The 21,624-nt window shown below is 40.3% G+C and overlaps 1 protein-coding gene across 2 annotated transcripts in view; it reads right to left on the reverse strand.

The window, feature by feature from the left end:
- Positions 1-363: 363 nt before the first annotated feature.
- ACVR1 (activin A receptor type 1) overlaps positions 364-21,624 on the reverse strand; it is a 63,952-nt gene continuing 42,691 nt past the window's right edge. For both annotated transcript variants that reach the window (XM_061446332.1, XM_061446322.1), the window contains exons 3-10: positions 21,305-21,550; positions 20,601-20,818; positions 14,993-15,092; positions 11,981-12,127; positions 9,503-9,778; positions 5,813-6,010; positions 2,256-2,386; positions 364-1,249 (exon numbers count right to left, since the gene is read on the reverse strand). In XM_061446332.1, the coding sequence (XP_061302316.1) occupies positions 1,115-1,249; positions 2,256-2,386; positions 5,813-6,010; positions 9,503-9,778; positions 11,981-12,127; positions 14,993-15,092; positions 20,601-20,818; positions 21,305-21,550 (1,451 nt within the window). In that variant the 3' untranslated portion in view covers positions 364-1,114. The remainder of the gene's footprint in view (positions 1,250-2,255; positions 2,387-5,812; positions 6,011-9,502; positions 9,779-11,980; positions 12,128-14,992; positions 15,093-20,600; positions 20,819-21,304; positions 21,551-21,624) is intronic.

The raw sequence follows: 21,624 nt of genomic DNA on the forward strand, positions 1-21,624 counted from the left end.
ATAGAAAAAGTAGGTTAAAACAAAATAGTTATTTTTCTGGCAGAGTTTAAATGCATATTATATAGCTTAGAAGAAATAAAATGCATTTTCCCCACAGCATTCATGACCTAAAATTCTAGTTAATTCCTCCATAGCTTTCCTTTTCTAGATCAGTAAGATACTAGACACAACATCATGTGGGTAATGGCTATATATATGTTCCATATTTGAACTGAAAATATGTTACAGACCACACACCTACAAATGTGAAGCACTTAAAATGTGACTATCAAGTTGTAATATGATAATACAGAAAACAATTTATGTTTCAGGTTATACTGTGTTACAAAAACATTTGTGTAAGAAATCATGAAAGAGGCCACATAAAAATAAGCTTTAACTTTATGCACTTATTTTACAGTTTAAAAAAACTGGCAAGTGCACTAGTAATAAATAATTTGCAAGTTTTGTATAAACGAGAAATTCCTAATGTTCAGCATTATTGTAAACATCAGTACACATGTAAAATGCAGCTAAAATCTGACAGTTACATTTTCAGTTTACCAAATTCATTTCCTATTATTCAGGCATCGATCAATGTAGTGTACAGCCAATCATATTTTTGGCAAGTCATGTCATTAAAATTAACAGTGACAGTGCAAGTAAGGAATGCAAAGAATTCCTAGTGCAATAAAGAAGAGAAGCACAGGCAATATTGCTGATTAAAATTTACCACTTCCATGTGTTTGCCCTGGGAGTGATTAGGAGAATTAAAAGTAAAAAAATAAAAAAAAAAAAGAAAAAAACGAAAAAAAAAGAAAAAAAAGAAAAGAGCTGTTCAAAGCCATTATTTAATGCCCTGATCTTGTCTTAGGATTTCTCTGTCTTCCTTCAGGCCACTACCTTTGCAACAGTACATCCAGCGTGAGTCCTTATAGCTTGACCATTTGTGAAATGCCCATTGCAGTCACTGAGCAAAGTCCATATGGTTCCGATGTCTCCCACACAGATGGCTTGGTAAGAACTTCTGCCTCTATAAGTAGCCACATGGGGACCAATCGTATAAACTGTCTGTCCAGACTACTTCTGAACCAGACAAACGCCTTCCTATCAGGAGAGCACCACGAGAAGAAGGTCAACAGTCAGCTTTCAGTTTATCTAAGGAATTATCAATTTTGGTCAAAGTCTTTTTGATTCGCAGGGCTGTTAGTCTCGCTGATGGATTTTGATACCAGCATTCTTTCATCAACTTGGCAAGAGATGTTAATGTCTGGGAAGAATAAAAATAAAACACAACAAAACACATATTAAGTCCACAAATAACAAGCCAAGAAACCACTAGATTGAGTTTTATTGCCTTATTAATACTCAATTTTCAGGATGTACAGAGAGCTTATAGGTGTTGAAAAGGCCCAAGTTTGATAACTTGGTTAAACCCAGAGAATAACTAAACCATGGCCTGGCTGGAGAAACAAGCTAGCATAATTTTAAACAACGGAGTTTTGTTTTTTTCCTAATTGAGAAAACACTCCACAGAATCTCTTCTCAATGAAACTGACTCCAGTAAGATTGATGAAGGAAGCCAGACAAGGTACAGATTTCATCATGCCTTGTACAACTTTAAATGGCTGTGATTCACAGCTGGCTGGTGCAGCCAGCTCTACAACCAAAACCATATAGCTGGGACATCTCCTCCTAGTTGACCCTAGCCAACCATGCAGATTCAACCTGACCTCCACAGCTTCAGTAATAAGGAACAAGAACTGGTCAACCTGGAGAGTCCAGTGCTGAGGAAAAACTTCAGCAGCAGCCTTTCAAAAAGGACAACAAACCCTTATCCTGTAGGCAGGAGAGAGACCAAAATTCTGTTCTAAATCTGCATGCTTATAAAAACCACAGAAAGTTCTACACGGGTTACCTTTCCCTTAAAAAAAACAACAAACAAACAACGAAACTCTTTGAAAGAAAACAACAACATACAAAGAGTCGCTTTATAACAGTTATTGTTAAATCATGCTTCTAAAAGAGTCATCTGTGAATAGCTCAGACTCCACAGTTAGGGGCTTGCTCACTACTCCAACTAAATTTGCTCTTACTGCTCCAACATAAAGGTCCATGCCAGCATGCTCCTGCAATCTGTACAGGTAATGCTCTCAACAAGCAGCACTGAGACCATTTTAACTTCAAGTGACCGAAAATAACTTTCATGACTTTATTTCAAAAGAAGAAAGGTCAAATTGTATCTTTGCAAACTACCCACAGGCACACCCACTTACAGGGTCTGAGAACCATCTGTTGGGAATGTTCGGCCTTTGCTGATCTACACAGACCACTTTTCTCATGTCTTCAAAACTGGGATCATTTGGAACCAAGTCATAAAATGGTGGTTTGTAGTCTTCCACAATACCTGGTGAGACACAAACAAGAGGCATTATTTAATGACTGTCAGTGAAACAGCATTTCTGCACACATGACCTATGTGTCTAAAAAGCAGAAAAATCTTTGAAAAGTTAACACCACTGCGTCAAACAGCCATTAAACAACAAAATAGCACTGGAATAGGAACAGCTTTTTCTACCTAAAATGTTTATTAATAGTATCCTATTACAGCCCCACAAAGAACTACAACCATTTTACAGACGCTTGACCTGAAATCATGAGGAACAAATTCACTTCCCAAAAGCACATCTTTTATAATGCACAGGGGTTTACTGACTACCATAAAACTGTGATTTCTACTAGCAAATGCAAAAGAAAATTAAGGTCTGCACTGTAGTTTTTAAACAGGCTTACCACATACTTTGCATAGTTTTATGATTCCTGAAAGTGTCCAATAAGCATGTCAGCATCTACAGACCCTCACGCTGGTGCTTCAAATAGTTTCTTTCTTGTTACAAATAGTAAAATACCTAGGGTAACTGGCACCACATGCCATCACAAAGCCAAACGCCTAAGAGCCTGTAGCACCCAGTGTCTGAATGCATGTTCTAGGATTCTGCATTGAAAACCAAATATGTTATGTGCACTCTCACAACTTGCCAGCCAGCCTACATCAAGCTGACAGGATGAAAAGCCTTTTTCCTACTAGCACATGTGTGTATGGCTGCTGTTTCATCAGTTTTGTATACCAAACATCACCTACGGGGCTGAACTTTTGGCTTTACAGTCCTCCTGCTTCCTCCCAGAACACAGAATAACATTTTGTGTGAGAACTCAAGAGCACAAAAAAAACCCCTCCTGCATACCCACACTGTCCATGCCTCCATTTCAAATACAGTAGTGGCCTTATACAAGCCAAATGCAGAACTTCAGAGATACATCATATAACTCTGAAAATACTTCCAGGGTCATTAGGATGTTACAGATGAACTTTATCACTAGAAAAGTCTGGCTCTAAATTACTGTTTTCATGGGGTCTTTCCAAAGTATAGGGTACATAACTGGCTGTTACAGATAAAGGCGGACAATAAAAAGAAAGAAATGAGGTGGGTCTAACCTTTACTCCAATAGGGCCAATCTAGTTCTACCATTCTCTGCTCTACCACAGCCAAACGTCACAGGCCCCAAGGGACCACTGCTGGCTCCACCAGCAGCCTGCCAGCAGCATCAGCAAGCCACTGTGACCTCTAGCCCACACCGCCCCTCCTCACAAAGCCAGCACTGAACTGTGACACGCTTCTCTTGCTCACGCCCTGGAAAGCCAGCCACTTGCTTCAAGGGATGCCCTAGTCCCTTCAGCACAACTTCTAGCATGCTGCTTTCTGGACAGCTTTAAGATGACTTCTGTCATTTATAATATATTGCATCTCTTGCGGTTGCTGCCTTTTTGCCACTCAAATAAACTAGAACTTGCACATACATCCATATTTTCTTCACCTTTATTTCTCATTCCTTTAGCATCAAGTCATCCTATGCATGCACAGATGTAACTGCTGGAGCAAGGCAAAATCTACACAAGCAACCAAGCAACAGACACATCCTTGCACACATAATGATGATCACACACCAGGGCTGGCTTTGAGCAGTAACCATCTTTCAGCTTCTAGCATCACTATTAATATCCTAATACTGGGATCAATAGTGAAGATTCACAAGGAACAGAACCGTAAGTGCCTGGCACCAGATAGTGATGATGCAGGGCACTGCACGCTAGGAAGGGAGCACATCTGAAAAGCAGCAACCATCCACTCTGCAAGGAACAAGTACTGGTCTATTAAAGAGAGTAAAATACTGATTTGGGGCCTTAAACTGCATTTCCATGTTCAGAGAGAAATGCTGATTGGCTCCTGCTACAGCACAAAGACAACAGACAAATACTCTTGGTTGTGGTGAAGGAATTTCCTATCACATTTTCCCCTTTATACTAAGCCACAATAGAAAAATACTGAGAATCACCAAGTCACCTTCAGGACCATTAAGTGTAAAGAAAATATTAAAATATTAAAAATTAAAAATTTTAAAATAAACATTTTTAAAACTTTAGAAATATTTTTATCTATTTTTTAATATCAGACTTATTAGCCAGATTACACTTCACAGTCTCCACAAACTGAAGTATTAAATCAGGCTGACTTTCTGAAACAGACTTTGCATCTTGACCCAGTAAATGAGATATGAAGAGTGTTCCATCAGTATGGAATAGCAACATATACACTACCAAGTGCCTCTAGCCCACCGAAGGCACGCCCTAGCACACTACTGCCTTGACCTCAGCATGCTCAGTCCTGGTGCCAAAGTCTTACTACAAATCAAACAGGGTTATCTGAGCAACCACCTGATGTAATAATGATTTCCACAAAGCTAAACACTCAGATTTGAGAGAAAATGTTTGCTCCATTTCAAACCAGCACAAGTGTAATTACCTATGGAAACAGCCAGAAATACAGAGCAACTGGAAAGAAGTATTGTGGAATTAGTATCACCATCATGTTAAATTTAAGACTCTAGTGGCACAACAAATGTTATGACATCTCTGTATTACTTCTGCCATTGTGGCACTGAGCTCAGCCTGAACAAAATTACTGAAGCATTTACCTATCACCTCTGCCAGGTCTGCATACTGAGTTTCATACCATCCTGGCAAAGGGGCCAGCACGCAAAGTAAGCTTGCTCGTTTAAAAGTAGCTCAGGTAAATTTTCTGTGAACTGCAGATACTGCAGCAATACATACAGAAACTTCAGCCCAGGAATATTTAGATTACAGCTACTGTTTCACAGAATTTTCATTTCAAGAAGTAACTAGGTAAGACTGTATTTTTAGGTATGTTGCACAGAGTATACACATGCACACATAAGTACAAATACGTATTCATAAACAACGGGAACAAGACATCTAATATTCCACAAAGGATTACCAGCCTCCAAAACAGTATGGCTTGACAGATTACAGATGAACTACTCAAAATTCAAGATTGGCAATGAAAACAAACTTATCAAAAGCTTACATGTGAAGTTTTGTCATCACATAGGCCAGCTGCAATGTTCAAATGGACAACACTCTACACAGTGCCTATGCGCAAGCACCTATCTCTGGTAAGCCCTGCTGGTCCCAACACATGGAACAAGCTTATAGAGATTTTATGATCTAAAATTTTCAATGTAACTATTTGGTATAAATTATTTCTCATCATGATTTAGAACATCACAGAAGACAGGTCTTTCTTCTCTCATACCAACAACTTCAACAGAGGCAGCAAGGCATCAGGAATTACCATACTTCAGAGGTCCAGTATTTTACTGTGCATCCCATGCATTTTGGTAGCTGATGCTTTGTTGTGAATTACCATTTACTTAACTCCTTCTAAAAACAAGTAAAGGAGTCCCAAATACTTACCATTGCTAACCATGCGTCTAGCTACTTCCCAAAGAACTAGCCCAAAAGCCCAGATATCAACCCTTTTATATGAGTCAAAGCAGTCTGCCTGGATAGTTTCATCCAAGACTTCTGGAGCCATGTAGCGTTTGGTACCCACACGGGGATTGTTCCCCACATCCAACTGATTCGTGCTTTGGGAGTGCATAACTGCAAGGCCTGAAGGAAAGGAAAATAAAAACCCACTGTTAAACTCACTTTAAAACTATAGCAGAATACATTTAAAATTACATGTGAACTGTGACACCCATCAGACAGTTTCTTAAAAAGAAAGAACTGAGAAACCAACTGACCAAGGACCAACTGGGTCAGATCCAAACTAGCTATCTAAAACAGCCACTGTGTCGGCAGACTTAGACCAATTATCTCCTCAGGGATTACCATTAAGCACTTTATTGCACTGTTGCAAAATGTTGTCATTAAGTGTTCTGCAGCCACTGGATGTCACCAGTGCTCTAGGCACGTATACACAGAAGGCCAAGCATCTGTTACTTAGGAGAAAACAATTTGACACAGCATTCAAATTTATTTATAGAACTTTGGGGTAGGTGGATATATCCGAACTGTGGGGAAAAGAAGAAAAACACCGCATGATGGATATACACAAGTTACAAAAAAAATAAAGCTGGAAAAGAAAAAAACACCGTATTTGCAGTAGCTTGAAAAATAAACATCCTCAAGCTGATCTAAAAATGAGTCAGTCAAAACCACTCTACCTGGTTTCTACTAATTACTAAACATTTAAGCAAAGAACATTATGTGAGGGACTAAATTACAGTAAATTTGGAAACACACAGAGTACTCATTTTGCCATGGTAAACAGAGAGCACTGCAAATTGAACAGCAGCAGGTGCATGACATAACTAAGCAATAGAACGGACAACACAAATGCTCCTAATTTCCTCAGGAAATCTTGTAAGAAGAACATAGACCATTTACATTTAACATGAGTTTATTTTAGATGAGACTTAAAAACCTTATTAGCACTGTCCCACAAAAATTTAACCTATCACCAGGTCATTAATAATATTTTCTCTTCCTGAAGAACAGTCTGTACTTCAACGTAACAAAAATTTGGAAAGCTTTGCTACAATTGCACTTCAAGTAATTTCAAGGTACCAAGAAAATGCTTACAGCACTTCTAGAATGATACCATCTACTAACCCCATGACTACTGAGAAGATAACTTGCAAAGTTTGCTCTCCAGATAAAAATGTTTTGTCATATATACACTCATACAGGACATTTACGCACATTTGTACATACATGTTTGTTTATATTAAATTATACAGTATGTATTCATTGTAACATTCTTCTGGGGGAAAAAAAAAAACAAAACAAAACAAAACAAAACAGCCAAGCAAAAAAACCTGGCACACTGGAAACAAAGGTTAAAAACAAATTTCCTGGCAAACTCTTAAGACATCAAGACTTTGGAGAACACTTTGATAAAAACCATAATAGTCCATCCAAATTGGGCAAACTAGATTCAATAGATTGGCAGGTCAAAGGTCTACAGCTGAGGGATGCAAGTCAGCATCCTGTACACTACAAATTGAAAAAATGTTGCAATAAGGTCAGGGGACAACCATGTTGTAATCAGGGTCTCATCATCGGGCATCAGGGCTGTTTACAAAAGTCAGGAAACAGATATTGCACTGCTTCAATTGCTTTTCACCTCAGGAAATCTCAATGCATATTTAACTTAAGTCTGCATAAGTGCTTGTCAGAGAAACTCTTTCAAGATTCTACTTCTTCAAAAAAAAAAAAAGAACAAAAAAAGAACAAAAAAAGAAAAAGGCTTGACAGGCATACAAATCGATGAAACACACTGGTTTTCAAGACAAAAAAAATCCTCTTTAGTATACTGGAGTATCTGCTAAAAAAAAAAACAACCAAAATTTAGCTAAAATAATAAAACCAACATTTTGTTATCATTCTTTATACCTTCTTCACCAATACCAGGCATTCACTGCCCTACATGGAGGGGCAAGGGGATGGAAGGAGTTAAGAGGAAGGCTAGGGTTTTTCTTTTTGTACAAATGTTATTCTGCTGTTCTATAAAGTTGCCCAACTAAGACCTATCACCATGCATGCAAATTGCTTTAGGAGAGCAGAACTTCTCCACAGTGCTGACAGACCGAGGCAAGATTAACATCCATCCTTGGACTTTATCACACAGTTTCTGCTTAGCTAGAACATATCTGAAACAGCCAATTTTGTAACTGCGACTCCAGATACTCGGGTTGCCGGTCAAGATACCGGTTTCCACGATGCCTGGTGAATGATGAGCGCCCAATTCATAAAGCTCTCGCACTTACTGCCAGCCATTAGGACTAGGACTGAATGGCAACAAACACCCAGGCTGCCAGCAAACCAGATAAGATCACATCAAAGCAATTTTTTTTCCTCTCTGCTTCGAGAACTGACATCTATTTTTAACAGGTACACTGCAAGTCCAGAACCTGGTATGACCCACAGAACCCAAGCCCAGCTCATGTCTGGGCAGTTAGTGAATCTTTCCTTCTGCTTATACTTAATCAGTTTCTAAGTGCCATTTTTCTTGTACCTTGCATGTGTTGAAACAGAGGAGGCAAGTTAAAAAACAAACAAACAAACAAAAAAAACAACACAAAAAAACCCACAAAGCTATACAGCAAAGAAAAGACAGCATAAATATATGCCAGAAGGCAACAAAATCTTTGGTAACTCTCCTTTACAGATAAGGAACAAACATGTCAGATACATGCCTAAGGATTTCAAATTATAAAAAGCTATTGCACCACCACAAAAACCTAAGAAATATTTATTGCTGCTCCCAGAAAATCTCTCAACTATCTGAAGCCTCTAGATAAATAATGCAGATTTCACTTTATAGCGTGATGTTAATCAGTACCAGTGTATGCTGCCTCTCCTCAGTGTGAGCTATATATTTACTTAAAAGCCAATCTCTGAAGTTTTATATTTTCATTTTTTACCATTTCCCCTGCAAATTTAGATTAGCCCAGGTGTGTGGCTTTCATGCATTCCCTGTGTCTCTCTCATGTCCGTCAGGCAAAAGTGATAAGAACTGTGCAGCAGAATTACTGGAAAAAAACTTCCATCCCCCAATATACTTTTTGCCTAGCCAATGACTCTCCAATACTATTTTTCACTTTCTCTCTGCAACTGCAGACTGGTTCTCAGCATTCTACCACCTTAAAGCCTAAGACTTGGTCATGAAGAACCCTATTTTGGGCTTGCTGAATTATCTGGTGAAAGACTCAAACAAGCTGTATGGACCTAGAGAGCTTGGGACAGTGAGCGCACTGTTCTGAGACTGCAGGTGGAAGGACCTTTATTAATTCAGAAATGAGCTGCAGCCTAGTAATTGCTACACTCTGGGATCTGTGAATGGAATTTACGATCAAAAACCCAAGAAAATACCAGCTCTGCTCCCAAAAGCGGAAGTTATGCTGGGGCTCCTCAGCTATGGAGCAGGATTTCCAAGCTGTAAGTGCCATCTAGTGGCTGTCATAAACCGTCAGAGTAACCCCACATCATGGAAAGGTTACATTAAGGTTTACTTTAAGACTTTGGCAGTTGGAGTTATCCAATGTATCTGATTCCTGAAGGAATGCACTGAGTATATTAGCATCTAAATGAACTCACCTAAATCTGCTATGCAGCACTGTCCATTTTTCTTAACAAGGATATTTTTGCTCTTCAAGTCCCGGTGAGAAATGGCAGGCTTCCCCTGGGTTCCAAATATCTCTATGTGCAAATGTGCAAGACCACTAGCTATGGACAGTACTATACGCAGGCAGCTGACAGTGTCCAGGGTAGTGAGCTGCAGGTAGTCATACAGAGACCCCATTTCATGGTAGTGGGTAATTAGCCACAACTGGGTACTAGAGTTTCTGGAAGTCATATCGGATGCAATGAAACCTACAGAGAGGAAGAAAAAAGGAAAAACAACAAAATAAAACGTCAGAGCTCCTTCAAGACTCCTTCAAGAAAAGAATCAAGGTTACTAGGCCCCTCTTGCAATTTAAAACTGTTTATTTAAAACTTTTCCACAACTGCACTGAAAACGGACTGCAGGTATTACCATGATGAAAAAAGAGCCGATGTATTCTGGAACTCTAACTCAAGTCTGTTCACAAGAATGTTCTTTTTAAAGACTTGGGGGTAGGGAAGTTTCCAGTTAAACAAAAAGAGCACCAGGCTGTAGCACATCTGCTGCTGTCCACTCAACAGGAAAGAGCAATACCTCAAACAGGCAAGTCATAAGAAATGTAAGAAATTATTTCCATTTTTAAGGACAAGTGCAGGCTGCTGAGAAAAAGGTTAAATGCACATCATATCCCAATAAACAGACACCATATGCTGTGCCAGCTTCACATTCACAGCCAAGGTAAGCCTACTCAGCACTTTCAACAACTGACCTCAACATGTCACAAGCTTGCTGTCCCCGCATGGAACGTCACACCCTTCTGATCAAATACAGGTTGAAGAAAGCATATCCCACCAGAGCAACAACTTGCTCTCCAACAATCTCCAATTGCTTAAAAGGCTGCAGAGACATTGCTGCAGCCTAATAAATCAGACTCATAGGACTGCTCTAAACTGCTGTGGGCTCCGAACGTCCAATCACCTTAGCCTTTCACCAGCTCACGTGGGAGCCACAGGATATAAAAAGTGGCAAACGGCAAAGGACAGCCCCAGAAGATCAGCATAGCAAAAAAAAAAACAAAGAAGAGCAATTATTCACTTCAAATACTAGACAGTTCAACTGATGTGCAACTGACTTCCATGGTAAAATAAGGCAGAGCACTTTAAGCACAGCAGCTGTAATTCACAATGATTTTCTACAAAGAAACATAAAAATTTCTCTATGTAACTCATGAACCTCAAAAGCGGCTTTCAAGAAAGTGCTGTCTTAAAACCGAACCCAAAATTCAGGAGTAGCTCCGTTTCCGTTGCACAGTAAATTCAGCCTCAACAGGCTGAGGCTGAATTGACCTCCACAGCTTTAGCTGGGAAGCAACAAAAGTTTTGTTCCCAAGTTAGAGGAACAAATCATGTTTATTAAAAGCCCACATATGACATTTGTCAGAAAGAACGCCCACTACTTTCTCTCCTGATGTCAGATTACTTCAACAATGTGACACTTCTGTAATCTGTGATATTGTTTAATACTGCATCTACAAAATTCTATAAAACAGCTGACAAATCTGACAGTTATCAAGAAAGACTAAACACAGACAGAGGAACATGGGAAACGTGTAATGTAATTTCAGCCATGTTACTTTCTCTCTCTGGAAGTAAAGTTCAATAATTCACATTTCAAGAGGCCACCAAATTATTTCTGTAGTAACAAAGGAACTGCTTCAGGAAACATTAGACAAATGTCTAGGCAGGGTGAGCTATAGAGCCAAGGAATATTCTCTGACAGGAAATAAGAATAAGTAGCCCAAGTAAAACTGATTGAAGACAGACAGATTGTGGGTGAGGTAATGTCAGCACTCAGAAAACATGCTGCTGCTTTTATTTGTAATGGTGGCACACCAGTGAAAGGTCATGCCTGCTAGGAATCAGAAGGTCTGCTTAGACTTCAGCCACGGCTCACAATACAAAAAAGCCAAAGCTTTTAGAACAGAGCACACAAGGTACAAGGGATGCAGAAGATTCAAAATCATTGAACTTCTGTATTCCAGGGAAATGAGATACATCATAAAGGGTCAATTCCAGTTGAAATCTGAACACCAAGGGACCCTGAGCAGAACAATTAAACAGAGGAAAGTAACAGATTCATACTGCAATTTATTCAGGCACAAGGAAAAGTATTCTAACATTTAAATCTCACTGTAAAGTCCTCTCCACTTTTTCTCCCTTCATTTCTTCCAGGTAAGGTGAAGTTAGAAGAACTCACAGATCACTACATCTTCTACACCTAAGACACTGTGCAAAACACTTTTGTCATTTGGCTGTCCTGCAGAGCAGCTGCAAGGGTGAATTCCTAGCATACAGGTCTGCAGCACCTCCATCCTTTACATGATACCTGGCAAAAGAGCAGCACTCTGCAAGCAAACTGCTCAGTTAACTCACCTTTACACCATGACACATGAATATGGTTGTTCTACTTACCTAAAATATTTTCATGCCGCAGCAATACAGTGTTGTACAATTCAGTTTCCCTGAACCAGGATTTTTCATCCCTAGAAGAGAAGATCTTCACAGCAACATTTTCTCCTTGCCACTGACCCCTCCAAACTTCTCCATAACGGCCCTTACCTGGTGGGGAAAATCACAGTAAAAGTTGTCAACTAACAATCTTCAAAATGTTAGGACAGGGTTAGCTAATAGAATGGAAATAACAGTTATGGCCCAAATATCACACTGATGTAGCTGGATCACCCCTGCATACCACTCTACAGCCAGGCTGTGCTCCACTGTCCCTTAATTTTTCCTGTTTGTTTCAATTGCAAGCTCTGAGTATGGACCTCTGCTCCTTTCATGCTGGAACAGTACCCACAGGGTTTGTACTGGACAGGTGTAATCATTCAGCTACCTGCAATGGAACTGCCTCTGCAGCTTAAGAAACTTAGGCAGCATACAAGGCCGATGTGAATAAAGATTTTAAAAGACAAAATACAAACAAACAAATCAAACTAAAAACCCCAACCACCACCCAAAAAACCTCCACAAAACAAAAAAAAGCCAAAACCCAAAAATGATAAAGGGATAAAAAAAACCAAAACCCCAAAACAAAACCACACACAAAACCAAAACACCCATAAACAAAACCCAAACAAGAAACCACAAGTGACACACACAAAAAACCCCCACCCACCTCTGTTTTGTGGAGGTCGGGACACACTGGCTTGCATGCCAGGCTTTTTACCCAAACAGCTTAGAAGAAATGTATGAAATTAGCAAGTACCCAACAGCAAAGTAATGTCCTGGACAAGGCACACCGGAAAAGTTCTGGTCATTGACATTTTCATCACAGCCAGAGCACACCAGCCTCAGGCTTTGTGCAACAAGTTGTGCTAGACTGGACAACAATAAGAACAGTAAGAGTTCTGCCCTTTCACTACTCTGCCATTCGGTGTTCTTCAGAGGCATGTAGTATGAATAAGCTGCAGGTACAATCAAGTGGGGAAAGATGCCCAACACTGATGTCTCAATGCCACCACCCAGAAGATACTTCCTGTGTAAGTGCTTTCATCTAGTCTGCTACACAGGCTCAAACACATGGTCTCTGGGAATAGTGCTAGCCTGGGTTAACTTGGGAGCAGGCACAATTCCAGGGATTCACACTGATTCACACGCATATACATGCACAGAAAGATGTCTCTATTGCAGGTGAAATCATCATGCATACCACGTTCCACAGTTTTTGATGAAAAGAAACTGCAGAGGATGTACATTTGGATTTAACGCAAGCGTGAACATTTTTACCTACTCAAAACTTACTATAAGCCAAAAGCAAAGAAACTGGTTAAGTGCAGGCCCAGTCCTACAGACTCACATTCATCTGTTTTAGCCAGGCTGGATTTAACACCCTGATGAATTAAAACTTCTAGTAACTTACAGGAAGGTGTTAACTCGTTCAAAGTTCAAATCACTGAAGCAGCAGCATAAAATATATTTATAAACAGGCTGGTTTTCTTACTAGGATCAATCATTATCAAACTTTCCTCACCTCTTAAGTTCCAGTACAGCACCTCATCTCAATGTCACTGCCCCAGTATAACTTTGACCCAAATGCTTCCTAAAATGACTATACTCAAATTTAACATTATTGAATTAATAATATATATATGCTGAAGAAAAATCTAATGAATCCTTGTCCTGGGTTCAGCAGTAGCAGTCATGTTTCTCCTCCTTGGTAGCTGGTGCAGTGCAGTGTTTTGACTTTCGGCTCGGGAACAGAGCTGATAGAGATGTTTTGGTTTGGCCAAGGACTTTGTGAGCCTCATGCTCTGCCAGGGAGGAGGGGAAGCTGGGAGGAAGCAGAGACAGGACACCTGACCCAAACTGACCAAAGAGCTATTCCATACCACAGCACGTCATGCCCAGGATGTAACTGGGAGTTAGCCGGAAGGGCGGGGAGACGGCAGGGTTGGAGGAGGTATCGGTCGGAGCTTGGTCGGGCTTGGGGGGCGAGTTATCGGTCAGCGGGTGGTGAGGTGTTGTATTCTGTTCCCTTGTTATTTCCTTTATCATTATTATCATTGGTGGTAGCAGTAGTGATTTGTGTTATACCTTAGTTACTAAACTGTTCTTATCTCAACCCGTGGGAGTTGCATTCTTTTGATTCTCCTCTCCGTCCCTCCGGGAGCAGGGGGAGGGCAAGAAAAGGGGGGGGGAAGTGAGCGAACGAATTACCTGACTGGGTTTAAACCACGACAATCCTTAAAATTAACACTAAAAGTCCTGAAAAAAAAAGAAAGACTGAGAAGAGTTTTAGGGCAGAATTACCAGAAATATTTTCTCTTTAAGGAGCAAAAGAGAAGCAACAGTATATCCTTGCCTGCAAGGTGCCCCAAAGTAACACTACAGACCAAGGGAACTGTATGTTTCCATTCCAATTGCACAAAATCAGTTGTGGGATTTTTGTTTGGTTGGGTTTTGGGTGTTTGGTTTTTGGGGGGAGGTTAGGTGGTGGGGTGGTTGGTGGTGTTGATGTGGGTTTTTTTGTTTTAAAATTCCACGTCAGCTTGATGCTTCAACTCCAGATCTCTAATCAAGGTGATCCTTTTCTAACTCTAAATCTAACTGAACACTAGTTAATGAACACGTTTGTTTCACAGTTTGATAGTTTCAAACTTCAAATTGAGCCTGCTTTTTCATTTAGTTTACAAAGTACCCAAACAAGCCTAGTTTGTATTTCTTAAAATTGCTTTACTAAACAAAATTTAAATTTTTCAATTGTAAAGCACAGATGACATTTGAACCTTTCTTTTGCATAGATCTGAGATGAATTTTTTCACTTCACTTTCTAAAACCAAATATGTTCCGTCAGCTGAAGCCTGAAGTTCTGTATATTATATAAGCAACTGAGGAAAAACAGTTGATCAGGAAGGAGATAAAATCTTCTCTTTGCATTGTTGCCAAGACCGGGCAATAAATGCAAACAAGAACTGTACTTACCTACACACTCTACGAGTGTGATCTGGCGAGCCACTGTTCTTTGCACCAAGAAAGGAAGTCCAGAACCACTTCCAGATGTGCAGGAATGATCCAACAAATCCTGTTCAAAAGGAAAAGCAGAAGATTACAACCTATGAGAAACTGTAGCTCCCCCCACACACACCCCATTTAAATACACAAAAGTACACCACAGGACAGGTTAAGTTGAAGCCCATTGGTATCTCAATGGCTCTGGCATGCCATTTGGTCAATCAAGAGTCAAGACATCCTGTTTTCATCATCATACAGATGGACAGAAAATGCTCTTCACAAGATCTTAACCACTTCAGAGAACATCCCATGCCTAGATGAGGCTGGTAAGGGAATGGTAACTTCAGCATCATCACTTCCTCTTGGAAGTTTTATAAACAGCACAACAAATCAAGGACCAGAAAACAAATCAAGCATTCTCAGATTTCATATTCTGTCTCTATCTTATATTTGGCATTGCAGTATCATTTCATTTGCTAAATAATTCTGTTAAATAAATTACAATAAAATTACTGTCTGTGAACCTGGAAGCTCACTCACAACCAATCAGCTATCCTCTGTGGTGAAATTCCTCCCTGTTCCAGCATTTTGCTCTCGCACTTTGCTTATGCTCTCCCAGGCCTGTACGTCACCTATTTCAAATAGCTTAGTAGCAACATTTTATTGCAAGACAGAAAACTATAGGAAAAATCTGAGCCACCTCAAAAATAAACAAACTTGTTTTCTCTGACTTGTATGTCCAAAACCTTCATCCCTATACAGTTAGCAGGAAGAAAAACCACAGCTGCATTTGAACATTCCCTCAGACTTTTTCCATTCTTCCAGCCACCTGCAGTTTCCTCCTACAAAAGAAGACTAGGAGGACACAGCAACATAAATGTGTTTTCACTAATTAGAGCTAAGGTCATGTTCCAGCCCCACCAAACTGTGGTATAGAACACTCTAAAGATCTATTTTACAAATCCTTATGAATAAACATGTATTAGAAAGAGATATTCAGAACTGAACTTTAATTACTATAAACAGACTCTTGAAACAGCCACTGCTGCAAGTTTTTAACTCAAACAGTAAGACAAAGCCAACATATTCCTGCAATACAACTTGCTTTTTCAGCACCTTTTTAATCCAGATTATGTGGCCTGCACACAATCTGCGCTCAGCTGGCCATTTTCTCTGAAGCAATACAGGGAGGAGAGTCAGTTTTGCTGAAAAAAACCTATATATGGGTGTCTTTCGGGTCTGTATAAGCCAAGCCAAGAGGTGACAGCCCGCAGCTCCCATCACTGTCCATTTTCAAACCATTTTCAGTTATAAATAACTGTACCAAACTTGAATAGCTTGGGCCAAAACTTCCCATGACTTACCTACCACGCTTTTCTGTTTTCTTTTCCTCAGGGACTGTGCATCTAGCACAATTCAGCCACAAGAGGGGAGGAGGCTTATGACAAATTATTTGGGTGTTGTCTTTTAAAGAAGTTCTGATTTGTAGCAGAGACTTGAGATTTATCAGAGAACCCCCTGGGTGCCAGACATGCTTGTGGCCATTTCTCTCAGGGATCTCAGTCTTCAGGCACTTCAGAGGCTTGTGGTTTAAAATGTCTGTTGATAGGCATGTGAGTCTGTTCCCCCATGGATGCTGCATGGAGCTCTCCATGGAGTCAGGGCACAATTCCTCCCCATGCCAAGGCTGAAGGAGAACTTGTAGTTGGGGAGTAACAGTTTTCTATCATCTCAATTTTCTGTGAAATGCATGTGAAATGACTGTAATCAAAGCATGCAGCTCTCTTCCCCTCTCTGGGGGTGTAGCTTCTGTAGCTACCGCTTTTTGCCATACTGCAGAGGACCCTGTGTCTGCAACTCTTAACCTGGCAGATTGCCTCCGTAACAGTGAAGTTAGGGAAGGAAACTTACAATAAACTGAGCATTGTCTTTTAAAGAAGTCTGAGGTTTGGGCAGTAAACCAGCAGTTTGCCAGTGGTTTCCACTGTCAAAAGCAGAGTGGGGCACACAGTAGCAAGGCAGCAAGGACTGCTGCAGCAGCTTTCCTCCTGCTCTGCTACAGCCAAAGCTCCCCTTTGCAGGGCTGTATAGTTGTGTAAAACCAAGCTCAGATTCAAAAGGGGGGTGTGGAAACGGGTGCTGAGGCAGTGGGGTGGCCTGAGTTTCTGTACTAGCTCACCCACTGTTTCAGCCCTTCCAGAAGAGATTGGTGTTGGGGTGCTGTCCTGCCCCACTTGCTGGAGTATGCTTCATGGGGGTTCAGTGGAATGGCACAGCAGCAAACCAAGCCTCCAGCCCTAGTGACCTTGATGTGCCATTAGGAACTGAGAGAAAACGTCTCCAGATTAACGGACTCACGTGCCTATCAACAGACATTTTAAACCACAAGCCTCTGAAGTGCCTGAAGACTGAGATCCCCGAGAGAAACGGCCACAAGCATGTCTGGCACCCAGGGGGTTCTCTGATAAATCTCAAGTCTCTGCTACAAATCAGAACTTCTTTAAAAGACAACACCCAAATAATTTGTCATAAGCCTCCTCCCCTCTGGTGGCTGAATTGTGCTAGATGCACAGTCCCTCAGGAAAAGAAAACAAAAAAGCGTGGTAGGTAAGTCATGGGCAGTTTTGGCCTAAGCTATTCAAGTTTGGTACAGTTATTTATAACTGAAAATGGTTTGAAAACTGACAAGGCGATAGGAGATACACCTGTATCACCTACATTAAATGTCATTGATACTCCACAAGATTTGCGGTAACAAGTCTTCCTTGAAAGTTTTTATCTGTTTATGGTATGTTTAGTGCAAGGAAACCAGATTTCAAACTGTAAGCTTATTAAAAAAAAAAACAAAAAACAAACAAACAAAAAAAAAACCCCAAACTGAGATTCTAATTGAATGTTAAGATCCTCTTAGCCTTTTAAAGTACTAATACCCAGCTGCTTTCATAGCTGGGACTTACACACCACTTTCAAAGCATTAACTACCATCTTACTGGAGGGTTTTTCTGTTTTACAAAGGAAAACGGGATAAAAAAATGCATAAGCATAATCAACTTCCTAGTATTTCCAGCAAACTGTACAACTGGGCTTTAACCAGATGAAATCTTTCTTCTAACAATTTTTTAATGAGTGCTCAAGAAAACGATAATCTAAGAAGGCCAGGAGACTGCTACTTTGCTTTTTAATACAAACTGAAAGCTAATTTTCCTTCCTGCTTGTATGAGAGGCAAAAAAAAAAGCAACAAACCACTCCACCATAAACTTATCTGCAATGACTGTAAAAACAAGATTTAAAGAGGCCACAGCCCTTTCCATTCCCCATTAGGAAGCCTGGTGATCTAAGCATTTGCTACACCATGGAGACTAATCCTAAATGTAAACCTATCTAACGTGTAACAAACCCAGCAATTTAAACCACACAATGGAAAAGAAAAATCGGGAATTTAAAGACTACTTACTGTTTAGATTAACTTTTAGAAACAAGAAACTATCTTTTTTTTTTCTCTCTCTCACATCACCAGCACTCAAGAGCTACACCAGAGGCATACTGATCATAAAGCTAAGAGCATCTTACACAAACCAGCAGACCAAGCCTTTACAGTTAGCAACTTCTCCACTTTCTTTTTAAAAGAAATTTTGATTTATTCTTCTCAGGTTTTATCACTGTTTACAAGTGACATTAAATGACTGGATGTGCAAAATGTTCACAAATGGAATGGAAATGGTCTTGCACTGATAAGAGATAAGAGCTGGAAGCCAGTGCTTAAAGACAGATAAACAATTGCACACATGCCTAATTCATGGTGAACACATCAAAACTGGCTGGTTTTGAACAGTAACACAGAACCAGGCCTTCTGGGTTAACTGAAGAAACCCAAAGGCATTGAAAAAAAGATTAACAAGTATAGTTTATAGATGCCCAAGCTGAAGCAATCTAGCAGGGCAGCAATAGACAGCTGCTGCAGTTTGTACCACAGCTGATCCTGCAGTCCCATGAAGCAGCTGGACACATTAAGCTCAGAGGAAGGCAATTTCCCTTGCTCTATCTTACTAAGGAAGCAACCATTTAGAAGCCAAAACTCTTACCAGAATTGCCACCCTGAAGTCCCTCTAGATCAGTATCTTGTCTCTGACTATACCCAAATCCCATGCCTTTCATTAGCGTATTACCAGTGGAGCAAATTGGAGTACTAGACATAGGAATATTAGATAAATGGAACTATATAAGGGCATTAGGGTATTACACTATTGGGATACTAAAGGTGGAGTGAATTAGAAGCAAATATAGAAATACTTTCACATACAAGATACTTTCATCTAAAGCTCTACCAGTCTCCAAGCACACTGAGCTCAGGAACTTCCTTAGCTGGACTTTTTTTAATGTGTTTAGCATAGTCTTTTCATCCTGTTGCTCTTCGAATATATACAAATCTATAGCACCTAGAAAAATCATCAGGCAAGGAATCCCACTGGCTGAATTACCTCTGTGTTAAGCACCACCTTCCTTATATTTATCCCTGCTCTTGCACACTAATTTTGATGCCTTCCCGTTACCATATTGAAGAAGGCAAACAAGCTGATTCCTATCCATCCTCTCCTATCCCTTGCCACACTGTGCATCTTCATCATACCCCATACCTCCTTAAGATAACCAAGCTCTTCTTCCTGACTGAAGAACTGGTTTACTTGTTCCCTACACAGGCTGTTTCAAAAATGCGTATTGGGGAATCCAGATCACCGTACGTCTGATTACTCAGTTTTAACTTATTCCTCCTTAAAAAAGGAATCTTCCCTGCCTCAGCAGTATCCCTTACCAGCCATCTCAAACCCTGAAAACTTACTTGTCAGGACATACTGTCTTGTGAATGAAAGGCTTTTCCATGTGACCCCTGCAGCACTTATTCACAGCAGTATTTTACAGAAGCATCACTGCCTCAAAACAAAAAGATGCAAGAAAGTTTCCAAGCTGCCTAAAATACTTCATTTTCTTGAGCAGTCCCATGGGTCTTTCTTTTAATAAATTCCCATAGTTGGGCCTGCAAAGTAGTTGTCAACTTTCAGGCAATGAGGTGCAACCATTTTCTGGAATACTTTTTGGACATAGTCAAAATTGCTTCCCTAGTTGATGGTAACCAACACTTTCTTCTAAGGAAGATACTGAAGGCAATTCTACACTTAAAGAAATATCTGTTTCAGTTTCTTCCTCCTACGGAGAAAAACACAGTCCAAAACACAGAAAGAAAATACCCAGATGATTTATTTAGTAACATAAAAATATTTGGGGTTTGGACCATTTTTCTTTAGCCATTTAGACATTGCTTCTACAAACAGTTTGACTACAGTTTATAGCAATTCTGCAAGTCAAAGGAGCTCTACTTGCAAAAGCTATCTTTGAATAAATTTCATTTAAACTATGCCTTCACGAGCACAGGAATGTCACCACAGAAGTCCTGGTCCTAAGTGACATCCCTGGCAGCAAAAGGTCCTGTTATTGACATGGGTGTATCTGGAGGGTACTAGAGGGGAGTTGAGAAGTGAAGAAAGCTCACATGAATTTTCACCATGCACACAGGTTACTTACTGCTAATGTGCTGTCTCCAACGTTTGATGCAATGAGTCCCTCAATTGTGCCATATTCTGCATCCCTAGAATTGAGCCTCTCCATATGGTTTTTCTGTATTCTCCGGAAGACCAGCACAGCTACTGCCGAAAAAACTATCAACACTACCACAGGAGCCAGTATAACGATGATTAGTGTTTCCATGCTGTAACCTGCAGCTTCACCTTGAAAAGTTTGCCCTTGGAAAGAGAGAGAAGGGGAAAAGGGCAGTAGGTGAGGGTAAGTGAGGAAAAAAAAAAAAAATACATATTTCCAGAGAAAGTCTTTAAAAGCAGTAGCACTGACACCAACATTTAACTTGGTAGCCATCTAGTCTGAAAGAGAGGCCATGAAGCAGCCAGGGCTACAAGTGTGCACTTACAGAGACTACTACCACGACTTCCTGACTGCAGAGCAGTCAGAACAACCCAGATGCTTCAGAACACTCACAGGCAGTAACTCAACCCTGACTGCACACTCTAACCGCTGTCATTCATCCAGCCATACAGATCATGCAACATGTGGACATCAGACATGTGCCAGTGGACCCCAGGGTGGGGAACAAAGTTGAAAGGGCCTTACTGCATTGATTAAAGCCTGCCTTTGGCTAGTGCTGAAACTATCTTGCTCACATCACACAAAGGCAAAACTTCTTTCTCAAAATTCACTATTAATAAGCCTCTCACCTTTAGAAGAAGGCAACTGTGCAGTGATATTCATGTTGCACAGGTATCCTTGGCAGCACTCCACAGCTTGGTCAGGAGATGGTGGTGTTTTGCACGTCATTTTCCCTTGTTCATAGACTTGGAAGCAGCCTTTCTGGTAAACCTTAGCACCATCATTAATGCTCAGGGAAGCAAAACATTGCTGCCCTTGGCATCGATCTCCATTCCCACAGGACATGCCTTCACACACACATTCATAGGGTTCATCTGTAAAAGGGAAGAGTTGAGGAAAACACACTATTGTATTCTTAATAGCTTCGGTTACATAGAGATAATGAAAT

The sequence above is a fragment of the Pezoporus flaviventris genome, unplaced genomic scaffold, assembly GCF_033815535.1.
Source record: "Pezoporus flaviventris isolate CSIRO_AGI_PZ_B2104156 unplaced genomic scaffold, CSIRO_AGI_Pfla_v1 ptg000001l, whole genome shotgun sequence".
Lineage (NCBI taxonomy): Eukaryota > Metazoa > Chordata > Aves > Psittaciformes > Psittacidae > Pezoporus > Pezoporus flaviventris.